At 36.7% G+C, this 19,440-nt stretch overlaps 1 protein-coding gene across 1 annotated transcript in view; it reads right to left on the minus strand.

Moving 5' to 3' along the window:
- The window catches only part of PSMB7 (proteasome 20S subunit beta 7), a 41,066-nt gene that overhangs the window by 11,148 nt on the left and 10,478 nt on the right, over positions 1–19,440 (minus strand). The window contains exon 6 of the mRNA XM_077835786.1: positions 8,400–8,458. Coding sequence (XP_077691912.1) covers positions 8,400–8,458 — 59 coding nt within the window. The remainder of the gene's footprint in view (positions 1–8,399; positions 8,459–19,440) is intronic.

Raw genomic sequence — 19,440 nt, forward strand, 5'->3', positions numbered from 1 at the left:
AAGCTAAAAAAATGGTAATTATTAGACTTGGATCCCTTGGCAGATTACTACTTATTGGAACTCTGGGTCAAACTGTGTAGTATTTGGAGTGATACATTGTTATAAAATAAAAGCTAACCGATACACACTTTCCTAGATCCTAATTTTTCTGCAAGCTTTTAAAATAGGATTATTCTTGTCATTTTTAGGGTTCCCTGTTTTTTGTTTTTTTAATAATGGGTTGCTGTTTTTCAGCCTAGTCCTAGCCAACACTAACACTTATATCTCTGCTTAAGAAGATTAACAGTCATTGCTGCTGGCTGATGTGGCTACTATCACCCATATCGTAAGTCACCACTACGACACAGCAAGGTTTAACTATCCAAACACCTTTAAAAAGGGACACTACCTTCCAGTTTGGTGTGGCTCACTTGGAAATCTCTTTGATCCAAATTCTACAGTATCTACTATAGAATTTATGCTGCTGTCATTGTGCTGATATATTAACACACAAGTCACTTCACCCACCACCGAAGTGTAACCGCTTCTAGAGTGAACACAGCATCTATTTAAAAGGAACAGTTCACTACAGCAATGAGGAAAGACATCCTATTGAAACTACAGGGCAAATATGGAGTAGACAGTAACTAATTACCCAAACTGGATCTGACCAGGGCACTGAAGCTAGCAGTCCTGTGAACACAGCAGTTTAAGCTTTAATATTAATGTCTTTGATTTTGTACATTTAAAAAAGATTGTGTTGTATGATGTATTTTCTTGTATTATCTTGTACATTATATATACCATGTAAACAAAATTTAAATTTATACTATTTTAAACTTACCATTTTCTACTGAGATCTTTTCTTCAATAAAATACACCTCTCAAAGTCCTTACTCTTTGTAATTACAGTATTTTCATATTTCATTAGTACATATGCTTGCAAGCCCAGACTCATCACTACTGCCCCCCGTCTGATGTTGTACACCACACAAGTATAATAAACCATGTTAATATTTCATACCAGTGTGAAATATGCTGGAGTATCAATTCAACATCTGCTGTCTTTAGGGTACTGGAGTCCCGCAGAGACACTTTCAATTTGTAATTGAGTTCTATACTGAATTAATCAGCAGTTTATCTTTTTTAGTAAAATAATGTCTTCCCCACTAACCTGGATTTACATTAACAATTTATGCCAAATTACCTGCCAAGACAAAAACTTATATGATTCCAAGATACTATTCAGTAACATTGGTTCCTATATTTCATTCCTTACATGAAGAATAGTACAATACATTGTTCCAGTGGTATGAAATCTTAAATTACAAGCCTCATCTTGAATCTGTAGGGTTTCTGGCTGCTTCTATACTCACAATAACTATGGATTAACATGAGAACAGATTTAATCCATCACTTGTGATGTTCTGATATTCAGAGTTTTTAAGGAACAGATTCTCAGAATGAAATGGACTTGTTCAGCAGTAAAGGAGTTTGATAATTCTACCACACTAAAGACTTTAGTTTGATAACCTGAAATTCTCAATCTGCCTAATATTACACCACCACCCTGTAGTGACGTTTTGGATCCTAGCTACAGGGGAGTAGAGAGAAAAGCAAACCAAGCACAGGGGTCATTTTAAGTAACTGTATGCCATTATACCCCATAGGAACAAAGTCCTGCAATGACACCTCTGCCTCAGGCGAAGCACTCCATGCTCATCTCACTATCACCAAAAATGTTGACGGATGAGGGTGAAGAAAGATCAACATTTTATTTTAAAAAGAAAAAGTCCTAGGCCCTCTTGTAATCCTTTTCCACTTAAGTTTACCCAAATGCTTTATAAACTTGGTAAGTATTCACTCATTTGAAGGGCTTCTACTCTCTCAGCCTAGTCTAAATTCTGCTGGGACCTTATTCCAATTCAATGTTCTTTGCTCATACAGAAATTACACTCTGCCTTCAAGATTCTCACTGCAGGGGCAGCACTTAGGCATTGTACAATGTGAAATATTTCTCAGTACATTTTCCCTGTTCCACAGTTACAGGAAACATACAAACTAAAACAATTTAGATTGGAACATCTGCTCCTGAGAATGCATCAAAAAATAATTACCTGCCCTACATCTATCCTATGTGCTGTAAAATGTTCTCTAACATTCAGCAGTTTGTGAATAGCTTGTCTACATTGTTGTGTACAAACTTTGTGTTACCTCTGCAAAGGTAAGGAAATTGTTTCCTTTGCCATGCAGCAGGGTCCAATTTAAACTAAAGAATGGATGAACTTAGACAAGATTCCTGTATCTGGAAATAGTCAGTATATAGAACAAAGAAGTGTTTTGGGTATCAGTGGTAACTCGGAAGGAAATCACCCTTAGGCAGTTTTATTATCTGACTTTCGTTTGGAAATTATGCTTTGATATATGTAAAGAGCATATATTAAGAACTCCTCTCCAGTAATCTCAGCCATTTAAGAGCATATCTAGCTGCCAAGTAGTAGGATACATTTAAAATTAACTTCATATTTCCAGTTTTTCATAAGTTCCATAATGGAAATCAATTCCTCATGACAGTCCATGCAAGGAGTTACGAACAGAACCTGTCCAATATATCAAACAGGAATTGAGTTAACATGTTTAAATAATTTTCGTTTAAAAATAGGAAACAGTATGATATAACTCCTGAAAATAAAGGTTTGTCTGCACTAATACCTGACACCAGTCTGCGCAGAGATAGACAACTCCAAAGGATGGAGTAGAGCAGTCACATAATGGAAATATCAAATCTGTACTAACATGAGCTCTAGCAATAAGAAGCAGTAAAGACGTTTACTAACAGCCTAATCTCTTGTCACTGTGTAATGAAATAAACACATACACAGAGCACACATTTTAAGCAGTTCTTTTTGTGCAGGGGGGTCAGATTTTTAATTTTGTTTTGTTTTGTTTACTTAAGCTCTGTTTGACACTAACAGGAATTCAAGTATCTCAGGCAGGCTCTTCTGCTTAACTCGGATACTCTTGCTTGATCTCTATTGTCTGCTGTCTGAGTTCAGCCAAGAAACTTCCCAGCAAGTGGTCACCTTCCCATGGAGTCATTAAACCTCTGAATGTCAGCTGGTGGGATTAGCCTGCAGACTTCCACACCTGAGCCCTATGGCAGGGACACAGACGTTTTGATCAACCATCACTAATTAATATAAAATTCATATGCAGGTTGTCATTGCTCGAGCATCGAATCATACAGATGCAATCTAAATAAGACTGATGAGACTACTACTGTTGATGAAGGTTAGAGTTTTGACAGTCAAAAAATAACCCAGTATTATTGTCAGTAGTTAGTAAAAACAAATACTCAGCTACATATTGCTACACCCATGTTTTCCCAAAAAGAAAAGGAGTACTTGTGGCACCTTAGAGACTAACCAATTTATTTGAGCATGAGCTTTCGTGAGCTACAGCTCACTTCATCGGATGCATGTTTTCCCACTGTCCCCCAAAGTACTTACGAAATATTTTAATAATGTTTAATAATGGAAGAAAATGGCATGCTTTCGGAACGTTGCGGAATTATCCCTTTTAAGTATTTTTGTTTAAATAGAAATAAAATTGCAGTAAAGCCCTCCATCTTAGAATATCAATGACTTTGCATAAGCCCATTAAGACTCATCTCCCTTTGAGGAAGAGAATATCCCCTTTTTACAAATGGGGAAACTGATGCAGAGCCATTGGCCTTCAGGTGTCTCAGTGATCAACAGCAGAGCCAGAAATAGTGCCACTGTCTCCTGTGGATTAACCAACAGTCCATGGTTTGCCCTGTCCTGTACAGTAACACTCTTTTAAAGAAGGGGAATATGGTCAGGAGAATGGGTTGAAGGGGGGGAAAAAAAAAAAAAAAGAGCGAGAGAGAAATTTTGTCCATAGGCTTCAGAAAGCTCTCCTTCCCCTATGTATGTTTGTCTGCATTTACTACTCAAACTAATGTTAGACTGCACAATCAAAAATACTGCATGTTCTCATATTTTTAGAATGATCAATTTCAGATTCAATTATTTAAATCCTGCATTTCTTCCCCACACCCTTATTTTTCTATTTGTCCTCTGATCCTGAACACTTCAAACAGCTTTACTAAATTTCCCTGAAATCATGGTTCTCTATGACTTCTGCTGGTCATCTTTCTAGTCTCCTTATTTTGGTTTCTCTTTTAATTGGTTTGATGAAATATGGAAGACAAAGCAGAAGCATGAGTGGCCTGTATCTTTGCTCAGTCAAACATGAAGCTTTCATCAGGTGATTAAAATACAGCTGTGTGCACCTGTATTTCTCAATCAAGTAATTTTCTTCCATAAACCTGCAAAAACTTCTCCTTCATGAGAGGCAGGGTCAATCACCAACATTTATATTATTAAAGGTCTTTTCCCCCCCAAATATCCCTAGGAATCCAATCACCACAAGGATAAAGACATTTCAAAAGCTCCAGCATCTAATATTGTAGGCAGAATTTATCCTAGTTCAGGATGATTGCCATATCTCTCGATACTGTTTTTGGAACAGCACAAACCATTAATGTACTTAAAAAATGGAATGTGGTGTTTAACAGCAGGTGGTACGCCACAAAAAGGAAAAACTGACTAAGCTCACAACTCTGTATTAGCTCTGCTGTTCTTCCACTTATATTATTTAAGGTAGATCTGTAGCTACCCACATGACAAATTAATATTGTTCTTACAGCAGCCAGGTGCTTGGCATCACATTTTGAAACATCTATAGTCCTTCAGGGCTGAAAGCGTTCACTTCTTCAATCTATAACAGTTCCTCTAGAGGCCAGCACTTGGTTCACAATGAAACATGACTCCATAAATTAGACTGCAGAAGTAGCACTTGTATACGTCACTATCCATCTTGGCAGTTTCGCTGGAGGATTTTGGGTAAAGATCATCTCTCAGCATTGCAACCAGAGAAGGACCATCACAGCTGGCATCGACAAAGCATCTGCTACTCAAAACTGAAGACACACAAAGTCTATGAAAAAAACACATCCTGTTGGTTTTAGCATGCCTCAGGCAGTGGGAGAAGCTTCAGCAACTCATCTTCAAAAGGCAGAGAGCCAGGGCTCTAGAAACCTGCAAAAATTGGCTAAGCCTGCAGTCTTCATTTCTTTAAGCTGAGCATCTTCAAAGTCTACAATTCTAACTGTAGGGCACAGCAGCTGCCACTGCAGATTTGATCCTCTCAGCTTTTGGCAGCTCTCAACTTGAAATTCTAGCAAAAGAATTTTTCAAGTTCCTATTATTGCCTGTCATGGATTTATAAATATTGTGCACTATCTGCTGTGGCATGGCTCTCATGGGACGCCAGTGCATGCCAAAAGCATAACAGAATGAAAAAGAGTTCCTATTCTTCAAATAAATGCTAATTTTTTTAACTGTGCTCACACGATGTGTTTGGTGATCAGCTTCAATAGTACAGAATATATATCAGAGGGAAAAAAGCTGATTGTCTTTTCCAGCAGTATTCAGCTGCTACTTTCATTAAGCTTGTTTAATTAGATTCCAGATGCTAATTTGCAAGTCGATACCAGAGGGTGCAGGACAGTTTGCCTTTGAATCATTGTCTGTGATGTGATGGTCTTGCAGCACGCTACTACCTTTCAGTAGCCCTAGCAAGATATTCTGACAATTAATGCAAAAGCAAGCAGTATTGATCTTGACAGAAAAATATTAATCTACTACCCAGTTTTAATGAATTAATCTCCAGGGATTTTAAATTTCTCATCATTGCAATGTGTTTTAGCAATTGACGATTTTTATGTCCATACCATATAATACAAAGATTTGCTGCATTTATGTGATTGTTTACTCCTATCGATAGAACTATAATTAATATTTATTTTGTTTTTTAATCTTGTTGAATTTCCCACTGTGTACAGTAACCTAATTTTCAGTGTTCAAAAATGTAGAATTAACAGTTAGACTTTTAACCTGTTAGCCACAGTAGAAAAATGGAGAAGAACGTAAGTCTTAAAAAAAAAGTCCAATTGAGTCTTCTCAGTTAGCTCTTAGGTATATTAGATTGTTCTGATGTGTTATTATATCACTATTTTAATTAACAGAATACTCAATAAACATAAAACCAAGCTTATATTATATGCTAGTCTTGAGACCTACATATCAGTTTCAACAAATTGGTAGACTACATTTCTGCATGCTTGATACAATAGTGAATTTCTCCTGCCATTTAAGGTTGTGTATGAAGACAATTTAATTAGGCTGACTTTTTTAAGTAAAAACAATTGGAAGTTTACCAATTTTTGGTGCTTTAAAAAAAAAAGTTACACTCAAAAATGACTTTAAAAACCAAGGATCTTGATAACTAATTGAAAATGAGATTTAAGGTTTTCCTTTCAAGATGGCAAAAAATTATGCTATTGAATTTTAAGAAGGGATTGTGCAGTAGCTGTTGTTCCTAAGGATTTTAGGCCTTGTTGTCAATTCAGGCAGCACATGTTAAAAAACACCCAGTTATACAGGAAACTGGACAGAGTCAAAAACGTGATGTGCCACTCTCACAATGGTTTGCATTACATGGGTGGAGACTCAACCTTTACTTTATATTTAATGGATTTTTCTGTTAGTCGCACAACCTTCATGCTATTTAAATGAAGGAATGAGTCTGAGTGCCTAATTAAAAATATTCCAAATTCTGACAACATTGCTTATACATTCTACATGCTAAACGAAGTCCTGTCTCATTAGGTGCTCTCTGCAACAGCAGCTTTGCAATTGTGATCTTGTTTGTTATCAAAACTTAAAAAAACATTTTAACAGAACTATAACTACTTCATATGAAACGTTCTGGGAAGAGTCTCTCTAGGAGTAATTTGAAAAGTGATCCATTTATTGCCCATTGTGTAATCTTTTAACGAATTTAACAACCGGAAAAGCACTCACTACTAATTTTTAATCAATTGTTAATCCACGTGAAGTTACTCCGTAAGAAAATTTAACAGAATAAACCAATACACTTAAAATTGCAAATTTAAATAACTTCAGAGAGGAATTCAGTGGAGTTATAGGATCACACTGCTGAATCAACTGCATAAAGATTTAAGAAATTGGTCTATAGCAGAGATGTAACACAGATTAGTGAAATCTGAAGACATTTATTGTAGTTTATCAACTTTCCGTTTTGCCGCTATGTGATTCAGTTAAACACTAAATACCTTAAAGTAATGTTATAGCTTATCTTTGATGTTCCAATGACAATTATGAAAAATAATCAAGTGTTAGCGTCATTTTTAATCTACTTCAAACTCTCAATTTTGTATTCGATTCTCATTATTTTTCTTTAACATGTGGAATTATTAATCAATTGCAACTAGAAGCAGCAAGGATTCAAGGAAAGTTTGAAGAGATTAATGTGGTTTAAAGGAGGCCCTGACATTACTGAGGCATTTTACAGGTATAGTCATAGGAAGCATCTTAATTCTTTTAGTTTTATTTTCATCAGTAGCGTATCTGCAGACAACTGTGGATTTTTCCCTTTTTAGGTGAATAGTTATTGAACAATAACTGGTTTTTAAAAATCCTAGTATACCTTATATTCTACATAGGTGTGAAGAAAAGCTATACATAAATAAAAATAATGCAACGGATGTGTTCATAAACAGATATAATGAGAATGAATCATCTTATTCAGGCGCATCATGTATCCAAAACTTGATCATGGCACCACTGCTTTCAGCTTTTACTCTTAAATTATTACGGTTGCATAGTAACATGCATTTATAGATTACTCAAGTTTGATATAGACCATCAGCAAAGCAACTTATAAATGTTCTGATAACATCTTTTAGGTAGATCCTGAAGATTGGAGAACAGTTGTTATTTGAATGGCCACAGCCAACTTGAAATCTAGTCAGTTTCAAAAAGGAGAAAAAGGTAGTTTCAGGTACTGGCTTCTGCCAATTTTTGTGGTTTTATAATCACATTTTCCTTTCTTTAAAAGAACGTAAAAGATATACAAGGAGGGGAGAGAATGAGGAAATGGACTATACAGGGGAAAGAGTGAAACTGATTATACAGGGACTCTCATATACCTAAAGTAACCTGTAAACAGAATTATTTCTCCTCCAATCTTTCACCTACATTAACCATAGAAGCTTTTGTAAGAACCAATTAAAGAAATTACAAACAGCAGTACTGGGATTTGTAAGTTGGCTGTGTCCATTTGAATTTTTTGACAGCTCTGCAATGAGCCGGCATACTACAGAGTGACATTGGGAGCAGGAGGGTTACGTTTTTTGTTTTAAACTAAAGCAACATTCAATATTAGCATCAAACCCATTTGATGTATGTCAGTGTTTTGAGAATTACTGAAAGAAGAAATACTAAATTAAAAAAATCCAAAACATTCCTTACCCCCATGTCTGGTTTGTATTTATCTTCAAATACTGCCATTGCTGCCAATGATCCAGAACCTACAATAATAAGGTTAAGACAATTATTTAAATTTTGATGTAGTTGTAAAGTAACTGCTGAATTGCTATAGAGTATTTTTAAAAGAAAACAAGAGTGTCAATAAAACGGCAACACACCACAAACCTGACTGTTCATTAAAATACTGACCCTTATTTTACCACATGCCATTTTAATGTCTGTTCTCATGACAGGTGACACTTACTTGAGTCCCAAATTTACCTCTAGTCCATACCGACTTGGTGTGGTCCAATTTTTATTAGTGTAAATTATTTACAGTAAAATGCCGAAGCATGAAAACAAGGTTATAGAAAGTGAGTTAAATGAATGCCAGAGTTTATATTTCCTGTCCCACTCCTGTGCCTTGCCAGGTTGCAGGGTGTAACACTAAATACCAATACACTTAGAATAGATTGTTTTAATGAGCTGCCCTGGGATAGTCATTTTGACACATGGAGACAAGAGTACCAGCAATGGCAATAGCTGCTGCCACCAGGTTATTTTCCACTTCTACTTTAAAACAATTTATTATGCAGCATTTATTTTGAGCCATTATTTTTACTTTGTACTTTGAAGAGTAACAGGAAATAGACAAAATGGCAAATATGGAGCCAAGCATTTAATATCACATATCTGATCCATTCAAAGATTGCACTACAAGGGTATTGATGCAACAGAACCCCTCTTTTCCTGAAACAATATAATTGCAGGCTTTATACATAAATCTGCACTTCCTACACATGGACAAAAAGCAGCTCAGCACTATTTGAAATTTTAGACTTGATTTGTTCAGAAAAGAGTGGATTCTTAGGAAGACATCATCTTGTCTGTACATGGCCCTGACAATATTTCAGGACGCTCAACTTTTGGAGAGCGAATAAAGTTATCTACAATTTTTTACTCCAATTAAAATTTTTTTGGCATTTATTACTTTTTAAAGTGTTTTGCATAGTACTATCTGTTTAGCTGGGTCACAAAGAAAGCCGTATTTTCTATTTAAAATGATTTGTGTACATCGCTTGACCAGCTCAATGGTTTAGCAAAAGAAAAAGACAGCGATTAAACAGTTTCAAATGAGGTATCCTGCTGATTTTATCCAGTCTGCTGAATGTATAATGAAAAAGGAGAAGCTGACAGTGACACTGTTGAGGAAATACAGACTACCTTATCTGAACCATTTAAGGAGGTCCAATTATAGATCAAATTTAAAGGGTAGAAACAGCAGATTTACAGACACAAATCAATGAACACAGTAATCCCAATGAATATGACAGATATTCCTGTTACAGAATATTGCTGTGGTTGAGGATCATTACCTTTACAGTACCAAATACATCACATCTAAAAGCAGTAGGCTGCTCCAAGTGTGTACTTGTATTACAAGCAATGACTATTCATTTAGGCCTTGGAGCAATATGTGGATTCCATTTTTTAACAGTTACAACTGGAAACAAAAAGAATTTGAGGGAGTGGCAGCAGAAGAGAACCATATAAACAGATGTTGTCAACAGACAAAACAGCAGACAAAAGAAATTTCACTCATTTTCTAACCAAGGGCAAAATAAATTGTGTTCTGGAATAGATATGGGACCCTATGTATAAATGAAGATGCAAAAACAAAGCTAGTCTAAGTGAAATTATATGGAAAAGCAATTCTAACTGGAGAGATAAAGAGCCATATGGGGGATGGATCCCCAAACTATAGGTGCCTCCTTAATTCAGATAAGGCCCTCTGCAAGCAGGATGGGAAGCCTACTGAAAATACTAGAAACCAGTATGTTAGAACTGCTTATACTAGGATCTAGGTGTCTTTCACATGATTAGTATGATTGCACAAAATATAAAGTTTCCAGAATATAAGCGTAAAAGTAATATTTCAAAGACAAGATTATTGTTCTTCAGTAATAACCACATAAGCGAAAAATTTATATTTCTTCATTTTCTAAAACTTCTGTTAACACTCCCCCATTTTATATATCTTTCTTTTGCACATACACTTCCTGTGTACACCAGTGGATGCTCTTAGAGAAGAGGATAGATAGCTTTCCCAACCATCCACTTATTCTACATAGCACTTGTGTTGTTCTCTTTTCAATTAGAATGGTTTTTCCTTATAAGCAATAATCTCAAAGAAAGGACAAACGGAATAGATGTTGTCTTCCACTCCACCAGTTGCTTGGGGAAGAGATCCCAAAGACAAAATCCTAAGTGAGTTTTAAGCCCAAAAGGTTCAGAATCCCAGGACAAGAACAAAGCAAACTTTTAAAGAAAGGAAAGTCTCTAGAGTTTAAAAAAAGTTACATAACATAATAAAAACAATGCACGACTTAAATGCTCCTTAGAGTTGCCCCTTATTATTTATACTGGTCAAGATAACAAATAAGTATTAGATTTGAAATTCAAATTAAAAAATGAATTTAGTTTATCCCACATATAAGGAAGCTTTCAAAGAGGTGCTGAAAGGCTGCTAAATTTTGAGACCTGTATTTTTACATTAGTTAACCTACATACATCCACAAAAAATGGAAGTCCATGATGGTGCTAACAAAACTAGTGAAAATAGAAAGCAGAGCTTGGAGCAGGAGTGCAATGGTTCTCTACAAATTCTGAATTGTACGTCTTGAGTTAGTAAATCCTGAGTATTTGTTTTATATTTACAGTACAATTTTACTGCCTCACATTTAAAGAAAAGTGCCCTGATAGGAGGCTTACTGAACAGCCCAACGTTCTGTACAAGAACAGAGTTCAAGTCTTCTGAGGACGTATGGATTTTTGAACGATGGAGCTCAACAGGGACTTTGGGTAATATCTGAAATTTATAAATTGTATTTTTATGCTTATACTTGCAACCCAAGATTATGGATGCATTTTTAGAAGAGTAAGTAAATACATTTTATTATTCTGCATTCCTCTAATAATCCAAATAATCCACTACTTGACTACACTGATGTGAGGTACTTTGGAGAGTGAGCTTGATTCATTCACACTAAAAAAATGTATCAATTGAAACAGTTTAGCAAAAACTGCTTAAATTCTTGTGTACAAAATGATGGATTCAGCCATTCGTTTGGCTGTCTGTAGAGCTGCAGACCTGGCAGAACTTCCCAGTGGCTGTCAAATGTATGATCCAGACAAATTCACAATGTTCCAGGTATTCTGGATGCCTTGGGAAAGTTATATATTATGACTGGCAAGCAGCCAATAAAAATCCATGGAACTAAGTGAAAGCTGGACATCCAATTTTTCTCATTGCAATGCCCATTGAAAGCACAGAAAAACCAACGTCCTAAGGGACTGTGGGTAGCCTATGTGTATGTGGGAACCAAAACTGTTCTCTTATTTATGTCTTCTATATCCACCAAACAATTTCTAACAAGCAAGCAGAAAGAAGTTAAACATTTTCCAGTGCTAATGCTTGAAGAGATGTAAAAATCCTAACACTGCAAAATATAATCCATTGCTGTCTATTAGTTAGGGAAAGAAATACAATTATTAGAAATGGGACGAGGTAGGAGAAGTAATATCATTAGTGGACCAATTTCTGACAAAATAAAAGGTATTACCTCACCCGCTTTGTCCTGGAAGCAACAGGGCTACAACAACACTGCAAATTACTACAAATTCTGATGAGAACTTTAAGCAGGGGTCAAATTGGGCCAGTTCACAGAAACAGTGAACCAGTGTGCTTCTCTGGTGGCTGCCCCTTGTGCTTGAGATTTTAAGCTTTAATTTTAAAAAGAGTTTCTAGCCCTCATAGTTGAAAAATAATCTTCAAATGTGAAACAAATGTAACTGGTATAGTGATCTCTGCAAGCACCCTTAAACAATAGCTCTAACAGAGATGGGAATGGCACCTATTCAGCTCAATGTTATGTTAATGATACAGACTATTAATCTTATCTCTAAACTAGGTTAACCACTGATTAAAGTATGAAATTATTAGGCAATCTATTATAAACATCAGAACAATCTACTGGTAAGTGGCATTTCACTTTGGCATCGAAAGAGGACACGTTAGGGGTGTAAAGGAAAACACCTCTCATTTTCCCTCCAATAAAACCGCTGTCTTTAAAGAATTGGAGACAGATTTTTCAAAAATTTTCGACACCCAGGAGCTGTCACTGGGAAAAGTTGTAAGCTGCTGGGAGTCGAGTACTTTTAAAAGACTGCCTACTTCAAGCAGGCGCTCAAATGGGAGCTGCGATGGGATGTCCACCTCACACTTGCCCAGAAGGGGTTAATGGAGGCCAGATGGGCCAATTAACCTATTAGGCTGATGGCTGAGAAGAGAGCCCTAATTAGGGGAAGCTCACCTGTGTGGGAACAGGTGGGGTTTCTATAAAGCCAGGGAAGTAATCTCCAGTCACTCCCTAAGAGAAGGAAGATATGGTTGGAGGCTATAGAGACGAGTAGCCCATGGTTGCTCCTTGGGAAGAGGGAGTAGAGAGGCTGGCAAACCCCACAGGGAGGCATGCTGGTGAGGGAAACAGCCAGGTTGGGGACCGAACAGACATTCACTGCATGTTCTAGGGCCCCTGGGCTGGAACCAGGAGTAGAAGTGGGCCCAGGTTCCCCTACCCAGCACTGGGGAAATGACACCGGTGGGGCAGTCAACGGAAAGACTGCCTGGGTCACTGTGTAAGTGCCAGAGACTTTGAAGGACTATACCCTGGAAGGGAAAACGTACAGTGACCCGGACATAAGGCTGAGTCATGAAGAGGCAGCAGCAGCTTGTGAAGCGTGATAGGGGCTGCAGACCAGAAGAAAGAGATGGAGTAATGGTGTGCAACCGCAGGAAGGGGCATCAGCCTTGCAGAGCTAATCCCCAGAATAGCCAGGAGGCGGCGCCATCCATGCGGTGAGTGGAATGCCCCATCACAGGAGACATTGGACACAACTTCTTGTGAAAATTTGGCCATAAAAACTAAGGACTAAGGGCAAATTTCTAAATGCACACTTAGCACAATGGCACAAAGGGAAACCTGCAACAGTTATGTTTGCCAACTGTAACAGCAACTTGGATATGTGAAATTCATCTGGAAACGTGCTCTGACTTTATATAGACAGCATCCAATATAAAATACCAGCAGTTGAGATTCAACCTCACTGATTATCAAAAGCATAGCTGTTCAATTAATTAATAATTAATGTCTCAAAGCCACTGAAAGGATTAATAAAGCACTGTCATACTTGGTAATTCAATGAATTATTTATTTAATCTCTAACTAATCTCATATTCAACATAATAATCATATTACATATTTGCTTTAGGTATGTTTAACAGCATCTCCTTCCTCAGATCCACACAGATACAAACACCTCTTCTTAAAAGTTATTTGAAAGCTGCATAATTACCATGCTTAATTAATAAAACAATCTTATAATGAAGAACAAGTTTTTCAAAACTGCATTGTCTGATCCATTCTAAAAGACACACACACTTCCAGATATGTAGAATCAGAAGCACAGCTTCAGTCAGAAAGCTTCATCATATTAAACTAGTTTTTATTTCTATGAATGATCAATTTAAGAACTGTAAAAACTCAGTAAACATAAAAAAAATACAATAGTATAGCACTTCCAATGATCTGCCAGCCCTAAAACACAGTTAACCTTGCACATGTTTTCCGTAAGCATCATTTTAGGAAGATGCTTCTTTAAGAATTAGTAATTAACCTAACAGTTAAACAAGTAACACTGTAAATTGCTAGACATGTTGAAACATTCAAATAAAATTTTAAACTAAGATTTGAGAGGTTAAAATCTGTAATAAAAATCTGGTAATTAATCTGGACATGTGACCTAGCATTTCTGAGCTCAAAACTGATTAATTTTTAAAACTGCTTTATGGAATCTGGCATTCCATTAGAATCTGCCACAAGGTTAAGAAACAACAACAATGGACTCTGTTGTAATGGAATTTTATGTTAGAATCACACTTTGTCCTTTACATAACCTAGGAGTTTTCAAATTATCTTAGCAGTTAACTTCCATTTTAAAATTTTAGTATTTGCACTAAAAAAAAATCCAGATGTTGTAAGTTATTCCCCACCCCTTCAGTTTCATAATTAATTGCAATGGCTTTTTAAAATCAGCTTAACTGGATTTTTTTAGCAGAACTTTCACTGCAGAGAACTTCCTACTGCTTAACAGCAGTCCATTTTCAGTACCCAAGGACCTGTTTGCTACCTCAGCCTGCCATTCTAGAGGAGGTATTCAGCATTGAGAGAGTAACATTTAGCACTTTCTAATCCATCAGTGTCAGGGCTCCCTGACAGGGCACTTATTCACACACACTCATTGTTATTCAATTTGCTGCTCATTCTAGGTAAAAATTCCTTGCTCTCCACAGCCCCATCGATTGGGATCATTTTTCAATCTGGTTCCTGGCTCAGTGGCCTAGTCTCTCGGTGGTACTGCTTGCTCCGCAGGCCGACATTGCCAATGCATGAAGAGCTGATTTATGAATATAAAACAATGTTGGTACCAAGGGATTAGGTTCAGCCACTAGAGACCACTGGAATACATCTTACTGCTGCCGAAAGCTGAACTACAGACTTCAAGCAGTTTAATTTTATGCATGTATTTCATTATAAGTCTTGACTAGTAGCTTTTCTAGACAAGACAAGCAATCAGACAATCTTGCATCGTTTGCTGAAATCCAAATTTGTCCTTTGTCAGCATAAACAGTTTAATTTAATGCTTTCACTCCTGAGTAAGCACTGAGTTTCTTTTAAACCCTTTGCAAAGGAAGACCATCTGTATTCATCCACAAAAGTACTTTTACCACTCACTACAGAAAAATCTGTTTTGCCCTTATATAAAACTATCCATGGTGACCAAAAAAATTTACCAGTTAATTTGTACTAATTTGTCATTTGAAAACATTCTTTGGAGTTAAGTGTGACAACGTACGTATTTTTTTTTTAAATTAGGAGTTAAACAAACAACAACAACAAAAATCCTTAAGTTCCAGATGCATCTGTAAAGAGAAGGGTATAGCCATCTCCATTACAAATAGTATGCACGTCTGAATCAGTGAAGCAACCCCTATAAAATGGAACCTATTTGTAAACCATACAATGTGTGTACCTGTTCTAGGTACTGAGCAACCAGATGAAGCAGCATAAACTTGGTTTCAAACACACAGCGTATGAAGACAGATTCATACTGTGCCATTTTTCAAATACTGATAACTGTCTTTGGTCTGTAATGAGGTTTCAAAGTTCCAGCCCGTTATCCCCAGCTTCGCACCCATCAGCCATGTAATTACCACTACTCTTGACTTTCTCTCTCTCTCCTTCTTAAAGGCAGCCCACCCCAAACCAGTCAAATCTACCACTTCCTGCCAAGAACCTTGTAACCCACCACCACTTCTTTCTGCACATCACAACAGCACCACAATCTTTAGATGTTATTTAAACGTTACCACTATACAAGCTTTAACCAAATTTATTTTAATTAAGCATGGAACCTGTCTGCACAATGTGGACTAGACGGGGTAGAAACCGTACATTTGGTGCTGAGTATGGCAGCATACAGGATGTTCTTTGGTAAACTGGAGATTACTTTTTGTTTATGCTTTTAAATAAACCACAGAACTGGTACATCAGAAAATGAAACAAGTTTAAGCAAAAGAGAAATAAAATGGCTAGAACTGTATGTATATCTTATATGAACTGCTCCTGTTAGTTGATTTTCTTTAGTCAAAATCTGTAACCCGCCTAGAGAACTATCAGACTTAAAGCTTTTTAAAGCAAAAGTGCCAAAAGAAACCATATCGATAAAAGCAGATTGCACTCCTACACCACGAGTTCACTAATCAATCACTACCTATTCACATTATGAAATAATTTATGGTTTTATATTTGATAATGTATTGGTTTTAGAGCACATTATAAAATATAAAACCAAATTAATAATTATATTTTAATTCTATCAAGAGCTAGAGTAGATCATGACATCACATATAATACAACTGTTTCATTAATTTTATATGCTAAGTAAACAATTTACCAGTTTCTAAGGTAATGGCACCATCTATTGGTCTAACACCATCTTAGCAGAATATCTGTAAATTAATCAGAATTCACATTACAAACTGCACAATCCTGTTAATTTACGGTGTTTTACTTTAGCAACCTAAAAGGCATTTAAAACCCTAATTGCTAAAGGATCTGTGTTATAAATAGGGATGCGTTAGATGTTAGTTTTTTTTAAAATGCATTATCTCTTGTTTAATATATTAAATCAATTCTTAAAGGCCATAGTCTTTCAAGCAATTACCTTGTAAATGGATGTGTGTGTGTATATATATATATTCATCTCTCTCTCTCAAGCACTAATGAGAAACCCATTCTCAGTAATGTTTGTGAGAGGCATCAGAAGGAAAGCTTTTGTAAGTTGTCTAATATCAGCTTATATAAAGGAGTTTAGAATGTATCTAGTTTTCACTCACATGGAAGAAAAAAAATTAAAATTACACAAAAGTAACGATGAATTGTAGTGTTCTCATGATCACATTTTGTCTCCAAATTCTTCTCAAAGACACTCTGCAGACACCAGAAATGTTTTTATAATCCAGTCAATAAAAGACATTCTTCTACCTGTGTTCTTCAGTTCTAACAAATTAAGTAGAATGCTACGATGCCAATAAAAATAGCCCTATTATTCCTGCCAATTCAGTAGGGAATAGCATGGGGGGGCTGGGGAGAGCAAAGAGGATGGCATGAGGGTCAAATGGATTGGTAAATAGGAGCTCAATTAACCATAATCCCTAGTAAACATCCATTTTTTTCAGCCCATCTATTCACTGATGTGGCATTCTGCAGAATGGGCAAATTATAATTGAGAAACTGATGGACGCATATTAGGTGGTGGAGGGAGAAGCACAGGTTGGGGTATATTTCAGAGTAACAGCCGTGTTAGTCTGTATTCGCAAAAAGAAAAGGAGGACTTGTGGCACCTTAGAGACTAACCAATTTATTTGAGCATGAGCTTTCGTGAGCTACAGCTCACTTCATCGGATGCATACCGTGGAAACTACAGCAGACTTTATATACACACAGAGAATATGAAACAATACCTCCTCCCACCCTACTGTCCTGCTGGTAATAGCTTATCTAAAGTGATCATCAGGTTAGGCCATTTCCAGCACAAATCCAGGTTTTCTCACCCTCCACCCCCCCCCACAAATTCACTCTCCTGCTGGTGATAGCCCATCCAAAGTGACAACTCTTTACACAATATGCATGATAATCAAGTTGGGCCATTTCCTGCACAAATCCAGGTTCTCTCACTCCCTCACCCCCCTCCAAAAACCCACCCCCATACACACACTAAAGTGTTATAACACCTCCTCCTGGACAGAGGTACCACCCCAGACCTCCAGGGAAACATCAGTGATCCATTGCTTTGGTTGTCAGTGTTTTAGAGAAGCAGAATCTTTGGCCATTGGGGTCTGAGTCAGCAGCAACAAAAAAGTCATCCTGTTTCTAGACATAGTTGTTGTGGCAGCTGATTTTAAGATATTCTAGTTAGATGGAAGTTCTTACTGAAGACAGCCCTTTAAAACTTTGAAGAATATACCACAGAGTATTTTATATGATTGATCTGAGGAGTCTGAAAAGCCTGTGTAGAGGGCAATGAGTAACCTAATTTAAATTTCACTTCAAACTTTCTCCATTTAAAACTCTTAGAATGACAGTAACCATACTAGAGATGAGGACAAATTTAAATACTGTAAATCGGGGTGTCAAACTCCTGGCTGGCAGGACAGATCCAGCCCACTTGATATGTTTATGTGGCCTGCACATTACATTCACATTCTGCAGAATCTGCACTTTCATCTAAAAGAAAAAGCCCTCAACCTCCAAAATACGGCCAAGAATCAAACTGATGCAAAGTTGACTTCCTGAATCTGCAGAAAGCCTGAAATAATGGCTCTAGCAATGTCAACATTCCCAGCCACATTAACTTCAGATGACCATTAACTATAAAGCCCAATCATGGCATTGTACTGAAATACAAATTATTTGTACTTCATTACTTATTTACATTGCAGTAGGATAGATAATAAGGATGACAACTTTTAGTTACTGGCTAGAGGCCATATTTTCTATATTTGAACTTTGTGCAAACCTCCTATTAACATCACTTGGTGTCTGGTGTGGGTGCAGGGACCTAAGTAGTCCTAAATTTATTCCACAGACCATAATTCAAAATAGAATTCAGCGCTTTCCAAAGAAGGAGTTTGACACTCCTGCTATAAATGCTCACTTAAGAGAAAGAATAGGTGAAATACTGAGATACTGACATTTCTGTGGCTTTACCTTCAACTGTATTTCCATGCTATTTTCCTTCCCGTAACAAAACTACAAAGGTTACAGCCATTATGGCTCACCTGCAAGTCACAGAGCTTGTTAAATACTACAAGCTTCTAAACACAGGGGTCCTCTGGACATGTCTGAATAATTAAAAAATTGATCAATATACCTAGAAATAAAATCTTATCTAGATGACTTGGATAGATATCCCAAGGCTTCCCTGAGGAGGCATAATGTTTATTCTGTAAATTAGTATTTCCAGATTGTCTAATACCTTAAAAAGAAAAGGAGTACTTGTGGCACCTTAGAGACTAACAAATTTATTTGAGCATAAACTTTCGTGAGCTACAGCTCACTTCATTGGATGCATGCAGTAGTTTTCTCTATGTTAGTCAGTCTCTAAGGTGCCACAAGTACTCCTTTTCTTTTTGCAGATACAGTCTAACACGGCTGCTACTCTGACACCTCTAATACCTTAGTTTCCAGATAACTTTCTTTAAAAATAATTCTAGTCGTATTAAAAACTTGTAGAGGATAAATTGGAAAGTTCACACTCTGATACATTTTTACCAGTCCTCCTGCAAAAAGTGTCACTAAGCCAAGAGCTGGAGATAAGCGATCATTTACAACTTGGAGGCTAAGTCTGCCTAACAAAGAAG

The sequence above is a fragment of the Eretmochelys imbricata genome, chromosome 16 (assembly GCF_965152235.1).
Source record: "Eretmochelys imbricata isolate rEreImb1 chromosome 16, rEreImb1.hap1, whole genome shotgun sequence".
NCBI lineage: Eukaryota > Metazoa > Chordata > Testudines > Cheloniidae > Eretmochelys > Eretmochelys imbricata.